Source organism: Hipposideros armiger, unplaced genomic scaffold (genome assembly GCF_001890085.2).
Source record: "Hipposideros armiger isolate ML-2016 unplaced genomic scaffold, ASM189008v1 scaffold_919, whole genome shotgun sequence".
Taxonomy (NCBI): Eukaryota; Metazoa; Chordata; class Mammalia; order Chiroptera; family Hipposideridae; genus Hipposideros; species Hipposideros armiger.
In genome coordinates, this window is record NW_017732269.1 from 73,287 (window position 1) to 89,391 (window position 16,105).

Below are 16,105 nucleotides of genomic sequence, written 5' to 3' on the forward strand. Positions count from 1 at the left end.
TTATTTTCCAGTTGGGTCTTATTTTCAGGGAAACATGGTAGTAGTCTAAATACTTTAATGAGGTTGGTGATAATGAGAAAAGTGGAAAGAGGGTGACATATAAACTCTATTCAACAACAAGTCCAAATCTGAATTGTTTTAGAACATCAGAATTTGATTAGAACATTTAAGTTAATCTATTCAGAAGAACTCTTAAAGAAACTGAATCTACCCTAATAATTAAGAACTCACTCATTTAATGTACACGGTGTGATAACAAAATACGGTGAATGTTTAAATTAAAGTACATTTATTACATGAAAACACGCATTGCCATTAATCCCCCTCAAAATACTCCCCCTCGCTTTAAACACACTTATCCCATCATTCTTACCACTTTCTGAAGCTGTTCGGGAAGTTCTCTTTTGTGAGTGTCTTTAGTTGCGCTGTCATGGCTGCCTCAATGTCCTCAATCATTTTCACTTTGAGGAAGAGCCAGAAATCGCACGGTACCAGATGCGGTGAATAAGGTGGATGAGGACACACTGTAATGTTTTTATTTGACAGAAACTGCCATATACCAGAAATGAGGTGTGGCACGGAGTGTTGTCATGATGGAGGATGATTTAGGGCACACTTTAAAACACACCTTCTGTCAATTGTAGCTCACACCTGACTGACTGCACCAAACAAGATGAAACTTGTCACACACTGTTACTAAGGTTCGACGTGCCACTTCCCATACTGAAGATCCCTGCCTTTTTGTTGGATGACACTCAGCAGCAGCAGTCCCCATATTTTGTGATCACAATGGAAAGACTCCGTGTCACACATCGCTTCTGGTATAGCAATTTCTGTTAAATAAAAATATTACAGTGTGTCCTCATCCACCTTATTCACTGGATCTGGCACCGTGTGACTTCTGGCTCTTCCCCAAAGTCAAAGTGACCATGAAAGGTAAACATTTTGAATCAATTCAGTATGAGGCAGCTATGACAGCACAACTAAAGACACTTACTTCAAGAACTGCTTCAGAAAGTGGCAAGAACGATGGGATAAGTGTGTTTGAAGCAAGGGGGAGTATTTTAAGGGGGATTAATGGCAATGTGTCTTTTACTGTAATAAATTTTTTTAAAAAAATTTAAACATTCAGGGCTGGCTAGGTGGCTCAGTTAGTTAGAGCGCGAGCGCTGAGCAGCAGGGTTGCTGGTTTGATTCCTGCATGGGATGGTGGGCTGCGCCCCAGGCTCCCACCCCCGCAACTAAGATTGAAAATGGCACCTTGAGCTGGGCAGCCATGAGCTGCCGACAGGCGGCTGGATGACTCAGTTGGTTAGAATGCATGCTCTTAGCAATAAGATTGCCGGTTTGACTCCTGCTTGGGATGGTGGGCTGCGCCCCCCGCAACAAGATGGAAAATGGCGACTGGACTTGGAACTAAGCTGCGCCGTTCACAACTAAGATCGAAGGACAACAACTTGACTTGGAGCTGATGGGTCCTAGAAAAACACAATGTTCCCCTTCCTCAATTCCCCAATAAAATCTTTACCAAAAAAAAAAAAGAAATTTAAACATTCAGGTGCAGCTGGTTGGCTCAGGTGATTAGTGTGGGCTCATAACACCAAGGTTGCTGGTTCGATTCCCACATGGGACAGTGAGCTGCACTCTCCACAACTAGATTGAAGACAACAGCTTCACTTGGAGCTGAGCTGCCAGTGGGTGGGCAGTTGGCTCAGTTGGTTAAAGCATGTTGCTTGTAATGCCAAGGTTGCTAGTTTGATTCCCACATGGGCCAGTGGCTGTGTCCTCCATAACTAGGTTGAAAACAATGACTTGCCTTGGAGCTCAGCTGCACCCTCCACAACTAGACTGAAAACCACGACTTGACTTGGAGCTGATTGGTTCTGGAAGAACACACTGTTCCCCAATAAAAAAAAATTTTAAACATTCACTGTATTGTTTAATCACACCATGTATACCTACTACTGAGAATATCCACTATATAAAGAGCTAGGAGACTCTGGGAATACAAAGATGAATAAAAAGTTCCTGCCTTAATGGAACACAGTCTAAGAAATTACTATTCTTAAGGACTCTACCTTTACCAAAGAAATTCACATACCTAGGCCTATGTTTTGATTGCTTTATGCATTCTTGAAAACAGTTAAATTTGAACCAGAACTGCAAGGTTTTCTCTTCTTCGGCAGGAAAATTGATGTTTTCTGGAACTTGTTGAACCATTATGCTGCTGCAAGAGAAATAAAATTTATTATTCTCAAAAAAGAAGTCTACAAATAACAGAGTACCACATATTAAAATGACTGTACATATTACTATGTATAATACTACATGGTACTTTAAAAATAATTACAGTTTTTTTTGAGGTAAAGTTCACATACCATAAAGTTCACCTTTATAAAGTGTACAATTCCATGGCTTTTAAAAAGTATTTTCACAAGTGTGTGTGACCATTACCATGTTCTAATTCCTGAACACTTTCATCACTGCTCCCTCCCTGCCCTCTGAAAACTTATACTCCCTTCTTCCCAATCCCTCTGACAACCATAAATTTGCTTTCTGCTTCTATAGATTTTCCTATTCTGTACATTACATATAAATGGAATCATGTATTTACAGCCTATTTTGTCTGGCTTCTTTTGCTTAGAATTATGTTTTCAAGGTTCATCCATGTTGCAATATGTATACATACCTCATTATTTTTGATGACTGAATAATATTTAATTGTATGGATATATCATAGTTTGTTTATCCATTCATCAGTTCATGAACAATAGGACTGTTTCCACTTTTTGACTATTATGAATGATGCTGCTATGACTACTGATGCATAAGTTTTTGTGTGGACACATATTTTCAGTTTTCTTGGGTACATATCTAGGAGTGAAATTGCTGGGTCATATGGTAACTCTGTAATTAACTTTTTAAGAAACTGCCAAAATGTTTTCCAAAGCTGCTGCATCATTTTACAATCTTCCAGCAGTCAATGAGGATTCCAGTTTCTCTAAGTCCTCATGCCTTATCATCCATTATTGGATTATAGGAAATCCTAGTAGGTAGGAAGTGGTATCTCAATGCGGTTTTGATTTGCATTTCCCTAATCATTAGTGATGTTGAGCATGTGCTTATTGGTCACTTTTGTATCTTCTTAGAGAACTGTCTATCCCTCCTTTGCCCAATGTTTAACTGGGTTGTCTCTTTATTGTTGAGTTGTAAGAGTTCTTTATATATTCCAGACACAAGCCCCTGATTATCAGTTTCATAATTTGCAAAAATTTTCACCCATTCTGTGGGTTGTATTTTTATATTCTTCATGGTATTCTCTGAAGCACATACATTTTTAATTTTGGTTGAAGTCCAGTTTATCTATTTTTTGTCTTGTTACTTGAGCTTTTGATCTAAGAAACCATTACCTAAAACAAGGTTGTGAATTCTTCTCTTGTATTTAGCTCATTGATCCATTTTGAGTTATTTTTATAAACAGTGTAAAATAGGAATATATGCTATTTTTTAAATTGTTGCAAAAGTTGTGTCCAAATCATACTCTTCACCTATTTTTCAACTGTGGTATAATATTTTGTGATTGTAGACAATATACTTTTAAAAGTAAACAAGAAAATCTTGGGAATTCTATCAAATCACAATAAAAATAAAAAATAATAATCTGAAAAAAAAATATCTCAAAGTAGGTAAGATTTCATAACTACAATCACAGGACAGAAAGCACTTCTGTTGAAATAACCTCATTTTGTTAGCGTCAATAACAACAACTTGTTATTGAGGAATAATAAGTAAGGTCTAAAAAAAACTGAAGTTCAAAAGATGAGGCTCTCACATTCAAATAATTCCTAGCTCATTCCAATTTTCAATTTTATCCCTTTTATTGCTTATTCATGGTTTTTGGAAATGACAAACCCTATACTTCTCTGATTTAGTCACTAGTGAAAGAGGTCTTAAAATGTCCTTTTAAGAGTTTTACCTCATGTAGAAACACTTGCCTAATCCATGGCTTAACTACCTAGTGAGCATTCTGAAGCCCATTCCTCTTCAAAGCTTAGTCTCTCCTTTTCTTTCCTTTATTTCTGAGATGTGAGAGTGCTGTTAAGTTTTTACATAGGAAAAAAATAACAAAAGAACAGGTGGGCCATTTAATTAACTCAACTATCCATTTCTGATTAGAATGTGCCATTAAATGGTACTAAATAAAGGGCCGGTGCGTTGGTTAAGAGCTGAGCAGCAGGGCCCCGGTTCGGATCCCACATTAGGGCCAGTGACGCTGCACCCTCTACAGCTAAGATGGTGAAAAACAGCTCGACCTGCAGCTGGGCTGCTAGGCTGCAGTGGGGCTGGCCAGCAGAGGGCATGAGCTTTCGTGAGCTACTGTGAGCCGTCCGTCCAATGGCTAGCGAGTGACTGCGTCACCCGGGAAGAGCGCAATAATACCAACATGGGCCAGTGAAGCGGTGTCCTCCACAACTAGACTGAAGAACAAAAGGACAGCAACTTGTCTGTTCCCCTTCCCCGATTACCCAACGTTGTTCCCCTTCCCCAATAAAATCTTTGAAAAAAAAATTAAAAGGTACTAAATAGAAGTTGAAAGCATTTTGGATCTTCAGCTCTTTTTACAGCCTTTTGAGAACAGAAAGAGGTATTAGTTTGTGCATTTACTGATTTATTAGATCCTACTGGTTTAGTGGCTACCTTATTACAGACCAACAGAAACAAGGGATCTCACTGGAAGACTAGTAGATGTTTAGATATGAACACATTTACTTCTGTTACCTCTATTGCTCCTTAAGGTTGGTCCGATGATTACCAGGACCTATGGGAGCTATTAGAGTAGACTCACCAGCCCCACCTCTGAATGAGGAGTCAGAACCTACATTTTTAACAAGATTCCAGGGGATTAGTATGCACATCCAAGTTTGAGAATCACTATTCTGAAACTGTTCTGACCGTTATTCAGGAATCCTTTTCATCTTTTGTTTTTTTGAAAATGATATTTAAGTGGTGGCCGGTTGCTCAGTTGGTTAGAGAGCAGTGCTCATAACACCAAGGTTGCTGGTTCGATCCTAACATGGGCCACTGAGCTGTGCCCTCCACAACTACATTGAAACAACTACTTGACTTGGAGCTGATGGGTCCTGGAAAAACATACTGCTCCCCAATTTAAAAAAAAATAAAAAAGGATATTTAAGCTTTCTGTGAAAATGGCTCATAACTCATAAAATTTTCTAGTGAGCCTCTACTCCCCCAAAGATTAGGAATCACTGCATTATTATGCCAAACACAAAGACCAATGTAATGGCATTGAGTTTTCCAGGAAAAGCCATGTATCAGTGACCGGGCTATGGTGGCTACCAAGAAGAAACAGCCCCCATGCATAAATCACAGGATTGCTTTGGCCCCTCACATCCACTGGAGAGCTGTACCTGCACAACAGCATCCAGTAACCACAGGGCGCTGGGAAGGGGGAAAGGGGAAGGGAGGAGGAAGCAGACGGACCTCATGAGGTTTGCTCAGGAAAGCAATCGCCTCTTCTTCCCTCTCACTACAACCCAGGCCTCCACGCTTCCCTCCAACTCCTTCAGAGCACATTCGCCTCAACTTTCTGTTCAGCAATTTCTTGATACCCTCCTTCACCTTTACTTGTGCTTACCACAGATCTTGGGAAAGCATACAAAAAACATTTCTGTGGCCAGACAAGTGGCGTGTTGGTTAAGAACTGGCTTGGGACGCCAGAGGGCCCCGGTTTGGATCCCACATATGAGGGCCAGTGACACTGTCCTCCACAGCTAAGATGCTGAACAACAGCTCAACCTGGAGCTGGGCTGCCGTGAGTCACCAGCGACGGTGTAGGCTGCAGCCCCTGTGGCAGTGGGTTGCCATGGGCTACCATGTGTAGCCAGCAGCCAGCGTGAGCGGCCAGCAGCCACAGTGAGCGGCCATCCAGAAGCCGGCGACTGATTTGCCTCACCCAGGAAGAGCGCAATGATGGTGCCAACTTGGGCCAGTGAAGCAACGTCCTCCACAACTAGACTGAAGAACAAAACGACAGCAACTTGTCTGTTCCCCTTCCCCCAATTCCCCAACACTGTTCCCATCCCAATTCTCCAATAAAAATCTTAAAAAAAAAACAACCAAAACTTTTCTGTTTAAATTAAATCTCATGATCTTCCTTGTCACATCTGCTCCCATTTTTAATTCCACTGTAATAGGAATGTAATACTCATTCCTAATTACCCTAATTTTCTGAGTCACCTTTACTACTACCAGATGCCCACATCCAACTGATCACCAAGTCATGTGGATCCAAGTCTATTTTTCTGTTCCTTTTACTTTATTTCCAGGTCTTCATAACCTGTTACATTAAGTCCCCCAAAAGTTACCATATCCAGCCTTTTCTCAGGTTAGTAATATCCTAGAAACATATACCCCAGATATACAAATGTAGAAAATATGTACAAAGATAGTAACTGAAGCATTGTTTCTATAAACACATATTAGAAAATAACTTAAATATTCATGAATAGATGATGAAAATAAATTACAGTACATCAATACTATGCAGGCATGAAAAATAAGTCATAATACATCAAATATACAAATTACTTACACATGTTAAGATAGCAATTTATACTACTGTATTTCCCCATGTATAAGACACACCCTTTTTTGAAAAATTTGGGGTCTAAAAACTGGGTGCATCTTAAACAATGGTAGATTTTTTTACTTGCATTTCCCACTTTTTTTGCACTTGTTTTTGCACTCATTTTTGTAGATTTTTTAACTTGAATTTCCTGCTTTTTCGTGCTTGCTGTCTTCGTGCTCATTGTTTGGCACTTGTTACCGGTACACGTTTTGCCACGTTCTGCCCAGAAATCGCTCAGAAAAGATTTTCGTACAGTGCTGAATTCAAGTTAAAAGTGATCCAATTTGCAAAAGTGAATGGAAATCATGCTGCTGAACGTAAGTTTGGTCCTCCTCCAAATGAGAAAACAATCCGAGACTGGCTATGGGAAGAAGAAATGCTCTTGAAAACGCCACGGCAGAAGGCCATGAGAGACAAGTCAGCAAAATGGACAGATTTAGAGAGGGAATTGAAGATATGGATTGAAGAGCAAAGGGCAATTGGGTGATTCGTCATCAGACACAGATGAGGACAAGATAACAGTTGGGAGTTTTGACAGTATGAGGAGTTGTATGAATTTTATGATGAATAAAACTTGAGTTCAATAATTTTATGTAATACATTTTTTTTTCAAATTTCGGGTCCCCAAATTAAGGTGCGTCTTATACATGGGGAAATACGGTATGTGTATTACAGTATCACTTTCAAGAGAATCTATGTTTAAGTAATTTTGTATTTGAATATAGAAGGCTGCCCATCAAACTTAATTATAGGTACCATCAGGGAGTAGGATTTGGAGGGGAAGGCATGAAAGAACATATCTTTATTTGTTACTTCTGACAAGGGGAAAATTCTGAGATGTTCTAAATTAAATTATAGTGGCCAGAGAGTGAGAGACAGAACTCTTAGGATGTTAATAACGGCTGCTGACCAGCTAACAAAAGGCCGCTCACATTTCCTATTTTGACTGTTGGAACTCCAGGTTAACTTCCAGGTGACTATTTCTACTTGTTCAACCAGGCACCTTCTAACTCCAGGAGCCTCTGCTAGTTTACATGTGGGTTTTCTGGACTGCTGCCCCAGCAATCTACAGGAGTGTACATTTGTTTATGCAGACTCTGCACCTATCCCACAGCTGGCCTGCTTCACCTTCTCTCATCCTTTGCCCATAGTTAATGCTAATTCTTTCAGTTTACCTTTCTTCCTCCTTCCCCCAACTTGATGTAGAAAAAATGCTTGCAAAACTCTGGGATGATGGGCATGCTATCTTTTCTACCTAGCCATGCTGCTGGTAGCCATGCCCCAAGGCTAGCCTTCTTTTTGGCTAGCATTTTTGGCTCAATAAAATCTTACTTACAAAAAAGACTTTCAGTTATGAAAGTTAAAAAAATCTCAACATTTCATAGTACTCTTTGATTTGTTTTTTGTATTATATATTAACTTTATCACAAAATATACAGAAAAATAAATATTCTATATCCTACATACCACTGTAGATTAACTCTAGTGGAAAGGTTCTGAAAGTAACATTTCTATATTAAAAAAGAAATCCAATGGCTCCTCACTCCCACCAGCAGTTGGTAGACTTTTCAGCGAAACACTCAGGGCCACCATGATCTTACCCCAAATTACTACTTTTACTCCTGACATTAACACCTATAAAACTCAAGCTACAGCTACATCACACTCTTGGTCACTGCTGAAAAACAAAACCATTTTCTTATATCAGGTCCTTTCTCCTAATACTCGAACACTACACAGCTTAAATGTACTCTCCTTTAGGAAGCTTTCACCAATCCCATTTTTCAGAATATCCCCTCCCCTGAATCTGTTCCTCTCTTACACATTGTGGTTTAGTTGCATTGAATGTCCCACTCACCCTCCAATTCAACTGTAAACTTGTTGCTGGCTGTAGGATTTTACAATCTAACCTCCAGTGTGTTTACACATGGTAAGTGCTCAAAAACATTTATTTGAATGACTCCCTTTGTCACCATCCTTAGTTTCCTCAAGTGACACTCCTTCCACCTGCCTTTCCAATCTATCCCACTCCATGGGCTCTTCCTAGCCCAGGATAATGGTTAATTTGACAGTTTTGGTGTGACCACTTAATATGTGAGCTATAGGAAAAGTTACTCAACCTTTAAATCTCAGTTGTATCATCTTTAAAATAAAGGTCATAAACACAATGCTAACCTAGTCAGTGAAATAATGGCTATTACAGCTTACAGCAATCTTATGTCATCTATGTATTATTACTTCTTTGCCCACAAATTCCATTCTATTGCCCCTGCCCAGCCACTATATCATCTTTCTCAAAGTATTTAAAAAGTGCAATCTATGCTTAGCATTCTCTCACCTACTGTCCATCATTTTACTGATATTTACTTTTCAAAAGTTCATATTACTAGAAATCCCCAAAATCTATTATTTTGCCTCTCGTTTCATCCTTCCTGAGATCTCTGCAAAACCTGAACGCTAAAAGAAATATTGTGTCACTTTATAAAAACGCATCTTCTCTCTGGACACATTTCAAACACCACTTTTTTCAAGGAAACCATAAATTCGTAAAGCTGGAATCTAAATCCCATCTTCTACTTGATCCTCACACACACCCTAAGCTGCAGTGACTACTGCCCATTTCCTGAATCAAGTCTGAATTCCTGCTACAAACAAAAGTCTGAAGGAACGTTTTTTTAAAATTAAAAGTTTACTCAGATATTGATTTGCAAACCAGTAAATGCAGTCCTTGGTATGAACCGAAAATCCATTCCAAAACAGAGGGTTTATAAAGACAAAAGTTGCAAGGAGCTGATGATCAAAGAGATAGGTTGTTAGGGGAAACAAGACCCTAACCCTAAACCACTGGTTTTCTGATTGGTGGGGGTAATTGGACTTTCAACCCATGGGCTGGCTCAGTGTTGTCAAGCAAGTGCAGTTGTGAGATGAGAACAATGGGTAATACATGATTAAGAATCTATCAACATTTGTTGTTTCGGCCCAGGTCTGCAGAACAAATAGCTGTCTTTGATCACACAATTATAGTACAGGCAGTATTATTTAATAACCATGCAAAGAGTACAATTTATCAAGCAGTAAAATCAGCACATGGGGAGGGGGGGAAAGAGCCTGCTGCTTGCTCTGCAGGCAGTTTGGGAGGCCAAAAAGGCCAAGTTATGCTCTGTAAGCAGTTTTAGAGCTCAAGCTGCAAAAAATCCAAATACTGGGTCACAAGTTATGACATTAAAGTTCTTATAAGTCCTCACTGCTATAAGTTACTATGGTCCCTTTGCCCTCTCACTCTCTCCCCCAACTCCTTATTTTAAAGGCCCCAAGCCCATTGCAGCTCCTGAGAACCCATCTCCTTCTCCCACTTCCAAATCCCACTGAAGATGTGCCTGCCTTCTCTGTGCGCACTGCACTGTCAGACTGCGTGAGTCCGGGACAAGGACACCGTGCTTACTTACTCTCTTCTAACCCCGGGCACCCAGCAATAAACGCTCTTTCTTCATGCGAGCCTCGGACTTGATCTATTCATACCTCGACTTTCAAGTAATTTCTAAGTTCGCCCACCTTCTGCACTTCTTCAGCAAGCTCGATCACATCGAATTCCACAAGCACCCAACGGTTTAAGTGTTACCACGATCCCCGTCTGAAGAGGTACTTCTCAGGGTTGCCACCTGAGAGCCTGGATTCGTACCCGGTTCTGAGGCCTTTGGCTCCACTTGCACCCCCTTTCCAATTTTCTCCTTGGAAATTGATATACTCACAACTAACCCACAGCTCTGAAGAAACATTAAAAAACAAACCGTGTATCACAGGTGCCGTACCTGAGGGGTCCCCGGGCCGGCGCGCCTCACAAGAAACCGCGTGCACGCCTCTGCCAGGAGTCTGGAGGTGATGCAAGGCCCTGACAGCGCCGCATCAGCTAACCAGTGCGCGCGGCCGGACGCCCATCAACAAGCCTGACATCGATTGGCTGCGCGGGGCTCAGGCCACGCCCGTTTGGTCGCACCCCGCGGTGCCTGCTGGGATGGCGGCTGGACTGTACTACGCAGTTTAGGCGAAAGGGGAGGAAATGAGCGTGTAGTGGCCTCCGGGGAAGGGCCGGAGTGGGACTGGCATCTAGGGAAGGCTGAAGTTCTGCATCCTGACCCGGCGTTGTTCCACAGCTGTACGCATTTGTCAGTGTTCACCTCCATGTACATTGGACAAATCAAATCCGACAGTGGTCTGTAATTACACTGTGGGGCCCTAAGCGTGCAATCTCAAGGTTGCACTGCTAAGTGACCATTACAGGAAAGCAGCCACGGCTCTAGGACTGTGTATTTCATTGTGGTGGAGTCCTGCACCAAATCAGGAGTTTACAAAAAAGCAGAGTACTGGGCCACATTCCAGGCCTGCTGAGACTGCCTGGAGTTGGGTCACAAACATCTGCATTTTAACAGGCATCCTGGATAATTCTGCTGCACACTAAAATTCCTGACCTGCCTAACTGAAGAGACCTTCCTGTGCCCCAGAAAAACGCAGAGGCCACAATACTATGTCCCGAAGGAGCTGAAGCACTGGTGGTCAATGGTGTTCACGGAAGCCTCCTTTTCTGTTCCTTCAGTGCCACCTTGAGAGATCTGAATTTTACTGCGGTGATTATGGTAAACGGCAATATGGAGAGATAAAAAGGAAAGAAATGCCTGGTTACCAGCCTTAAAATTGTTTTAATGTTTCTGTTATGAAAACAAAATTATTTATCTGCTTATGTATTTATTATCACTGCTGTGTGTCTGCCTGGCACCTCTGTATCTGCTGGTTAAAAACAAAAGAACCTGGAGCCATTCAAAGGAGAGCAAACCTCACCAGAGACTATGAAGGAAATTTTAGGCCTTGACAAGTTGAGAGTAATTCTGCATGTGACTGCTTATTGTACCCATTACAGGTGTTACCAAACTCAGGTTCTGCTGCTTGCTGCTCCTGAGCAGCAGAGACAAGAGACAAGATTGGTGGAAAGAAAAGTTTATTCAGAATGCCAGCATTCAGGGAAGATGATGGACTGCTGTCTCAAATACTACCTTCCCTGTTCCAAGAATGGCCAGGTTTTATAGGCACGTTAAGAAAAAAAAGGAAAAGGAGTAAGGTAATTCCTTGGTGCTGACACCTGGAAAATTCTTCCTAGGTTCTTGTTTGCTTTGAGGTACAGCAAGTCCCCAACTTACAAACATTCGAGTTGTGCACTTTCACAGATATGAACGGACCTCACATTACGAACGTTCATAGATGCGAACAAATCGCGAAAGTAGCTCATGTGTCTGCCGGACATTGTCACGGTTGTGCTGCTGTGTGCTTACTGTACAGTGCGATAGTGTACAGCAGTACAGTGCTCAGTCAGAGCCCAGGATGTCCAGAAGCAAGAGGAAAAGCAGCTCCACCATTTCCCACCTACGAGAGTTAGTAACTCTCGTCAGTTCACTCCATGCAATCCCCTATGTGCTAGTTGTTGTACTGTACTGTACCACCATTTTAAGGTAACTGTAAGAGTAAAAAGTTTATTTTACAGTATTTCTGTGTGTGTTTAGTTTTTTTATGCTTTACATTGTATATTTGTGTCAAAGGTGTATAAGACTCACTTTGTCGGACTTACAAACGAATCCGACTTACAAGCGTTCTCCCGGAAAGGAACTCGTTCATAAGTCGGGAATTTACTGTAATGTTATCTCAGACTCGGTTGTGGGGATGTTTTGTATGTCATCTGATGGAAAACTGCAAGGGATTTGCAGCCTGGTTTTTGGCGCCCAAGTATTTAAGGGATGATTCAGTTTCTTTCAAGTTAGTGTTTTGGTGATTAACCTGGTTAATGAGGGATGCATGTAACCTTGGGGAGAACAGAGCAATTGAATCAGGCAGGAGGGTAAGACAACAAAAAAAATAAACAAGATTGTTAAATTTTGAAAAATATACTGTCACCCTTATAAAGGGACAGAAAAACTTGTTCTGGTTGAGACTATATAGAAAGCACTCCTTTAATAAGTTAAAATAACAGTATCATAGTCTATGTAGCATCCCTTCAACAGCTGCTTAATGTCTAGGAACACCCTACTAAGTGTCAGGGATTGAAGTAAAGTGGGTTTCATGTCCTTTCTCAAAGGGGTAACTTGACCCAGTAACTTAACTCACTTAATATATATATTTAGTAGTTGTGTCTCTTCAGCTTATTAACTAGAGTACTTGGAGTATGTTTTAAGCCTTTGCATTCAAGTTGCCACCTTGTTCAGTTCATTTTTATAATGTCTAGATAGCCTAGATTAGAGCAGGACAGAGGGCTCCCAGACAGATAAGACCAGAGAAAAAAGGTGGGGAGGATAGGTCTGATTATTTAAAAATTAGATTGAGAAACATTTTATGATACTGTTGGGAGGTATGGGAAGACTAAGTCTAGAAAAAGTTGAGCAAGTGAAAAAGATTTTAGGAAAAAAGTTAAAATGTGGTCAGAATATACTACTTGTAGGGAGCCGGAGGTCTGCAGTAAGGGTTAAGCCTGAAAGCTGACAGGCTGACAGGCTCTCAGGCCCGGGTGAGCAGCTTGGGAAGGTTGGCCACTGAGGAGAAAGCAGCCAATGACCTTGAAAGCTAGAGTGGAAGGCCATCCTGTTAACAGTTTCTGCTTGCTATACTTTGTTTTGTCTCGCTTCAGAGATTGCTTCCAAGGAATTTGTTACCTGAGAGGAGGGGCCTACCCCCTCAAGGTCCCAAAAACCCCCTACCCTAGGAAAGTTACTTTTGCTATAAAAGCTGTATACAAATAATAAACGAGGCCACTGTGTCATCAGCAATGGGTGGACCTCCTGCCCCCAGCTTTCGTCTCTAGTCTCTTTCCCAAATCTCCCACCCAGTCCTCTCAGGTACCCTTTCAGTGGGTTCCTTGCTGACGAGTCAGGAACGCTTGGTTGGTGCGCAGGTCGCATCATACTACTACTTGGGTTACAGTTAAATCTTCGTTTTTCAGAATAGGAAGTTAATAGGTAATGTCTGAAACTGAAAAACCAGGAAATCATAGCACAAGCATGTTAGGTAGAAATGTTGAGATAAGTATCAGAGGAAACAAAATTGTTGAAGGTGGTTGTACCTGGGGAGCAGGAATTAGGGGTAGGATGACTACTTGATGTTGCTTTGCTTTGGATGCTTTAAATGCGCATGGCACATTTAAACATGGCCACAAATTGACACTCCTCCCACTAGGAGGTGAGGGTCTATGTCCTCTCTACCTTTTTTTAAAAAAAAATGTTATAGTAGTTTCAGGTATATAAAACATTAGACATTTACACCCTTCACATAGTGATAACCCCAACAAGTCTACTACTCCTGACATCGTACATAGCTGTTACAATACCACTGACTATATTCCCTATGCTGTACTTTACATCCTGAGACTATACCTGTGTGTGTGTGTGTGTGTGTGTGTGTGTGTATATATATATATATATATATATATATATATATATATATATTATTCTACATCAGCTTTTTAGTTGTACAGCACAAAGGTCAGGCATCTACACAGTCTATGAAGTGCTCCCCCCAATAAGTCCAGAACCCATCTGACACCCTATATAATCTTTACAACATTGTTTATATTCTCCATACCATATTTCACATCCCCGTCACTATTTTGTGACTACCTAATTTGTACTTTTTTTTTTAAAAGATTTTATTGGGGAATCGGGGGAAGGGGAACAGACAAGTTGCTGTTGTTTTGTTCTTCAGTCTAGTTGTGGAGGATGTTGCTTCACTGGCCCAAGCTNCTGTTGTTTTGTTCTTCAGTCTAGTTGTGGAGGATGTTGCTTCACTGGCCCAAGCTGGCACCATCATTGCGCTCTTCCCGGGCGAGGCAGATCAGTTGCCAGCTTCTGGATGGCTGTTCACGGCAGCTGCAGGCTGCTCATGCTGGATGCCGGCTACACACGTAGCTTATGGCAGCCCACTGCAGCAGGGGACTGCAGCCCACGCTGTCGCCGTCGCTGTCACCCCACGGCAGCCCAGCTCCAGGTTGAGCTGTTGTTCAGCATCTTTGCTGCAGAGGGCAGTGTCACTGGACCTCATATGTGGGATCCGAACCAGGGGCCTCTGGCATCCCAAGCCAGTTCTTAACCAACGCGCCACTCGGCCGGCCCCTAATTTGTACTAATCCAGGGATCAGCAAACTTTTGAGACGGAAGAGCCGCCAGGGGTCAGCAAACTGCGGCTTGTGAACTTTGGCTCTGAAGTAAAATTGAAAATGAAAATAAAACTATCATAGTTTCATTTATAAAATTTTTACAGGATATTCACATAAGGGTGATTAAGTAAAAATATATTTATGGCTCTCAAATAATTTTTAAATTGTTTTGAGGGACAGGATTGGCTCCTCCAGGGGTAGGCAAACTTTAGATGCGGAACGTACCCAAAGAGCCTCATGTGGCTCGGAAGCCGCAGTTTGCTGACCCCATTTTAATCCCTTCACCTTCTCCCCGATCCCTCAACCTCCCTATGTCCCCTTCTTTGGTGTCTAGGTGGGCTCTGTTGTTTTGACCTATAGAATATAGTGGAAATGACTGAGCCAATTTCTGGGCTAGGTATTAAGAGACTGGCAGCTTTTGCTTCCTGCTCCTGAAGCCTAGTTTCCATACTGTGAGGAAACCCATGGATAGGCACTGAGTGAGCATGCTATCTTAGAAGTGTATCCACTAGCCTGAGCTGAGTCACTCCAGTGACACTACATGGAGTACAGATGAGCAGTCCCCACTGAGTCCTGAACAATTGCTTATTTGTGAGCAAAATAAAACAATTGTGAATGGGATGGCTTATTATGCAGCAAGAGATAAGAAGGTCCACAGCAAGACAAGGGAACATTTGGATTATTTATCCTTCCAAGTGGTTGTTTCCATTCTCTATGAAGTTTGAAGTCTTGGAAACACAGGAATGACTCTTTAGCTACTTAGTTTCTTGGACCCTGTTTATTAAAAAAAAATTATGTACTGAGTACCCACTATGGTGGACATGGTTCTAGGGAGTGGGGACTTAATGGTTAACCAGAAGACATTCCAGCCCTTGTGGCTCAATGATAATCCCTTGGGATTGTCTATATAATGCAATTTTGTATAGATCCCAGTTTCATAAGAGGTTTATCTTTCATCCTAGTCAGGTTGATTTAACAAGGTATTAAATCTGCTTCCCTATATGGACTTAGGGTCCTGACTCCTAACTGTCTACATACCTTTGAGACACTTTGATTTTTCATAAGCCTCTGGTTTAAGTAGAACTTTGGGATTGATGGGCCTGCCTCTATCAATTCCTGGAGGCCAAGGACAGGAAAACTCTGTATTTTGCATCCCTCTCTGGTCCTCACAGTACTCTCCTATGATGTTGGTGGAAAATATCCTGCAGTTCAGTTAGCCATTCATCAGAATGCAAGTACAGAACTCAAGTTTGACTTGTGTTCAACCTCTT

The 16,105-nt window shown here is 41.5% G+C and overlaps 1 protein-coding gene across 2 annotated transcripts in view; it reads right to left on the reverse strand.

Annotated features, from left to right (window-relative positions):
- Positions 1-10,566, reverse strand: part of IARS1 (isoleucyl-tRNA synthetase 1) — a 77,256-nt gene extending 66,690 nt beyond the window's left edge. The window contains exons 1-2 of one of the 2 annotated variants that reach the window (XM_019630524.1): positions 10,438-10,517; positions 2,102-2,227 (exon numbers count right to left, since the gene is read on the reverse strand). In XM_019630524.1, the coding sequence (XP_019486069.1) occupies positions 2,102-2,220 (119 nt within the window). In that variant the 5' untranslated portion in view covers positions 2,221-2,227; positions 10,438-10,517. Of the gene's footprint in view, positions 1-2,101; positions 2,228-10,437 lie in introns of both variants that reach the window. The other variant, XM_019630523.1, reaches the window with a different exon arrangement.
- Positions 10,567-16,105: the final 5,539 nt, after the last annotated feature.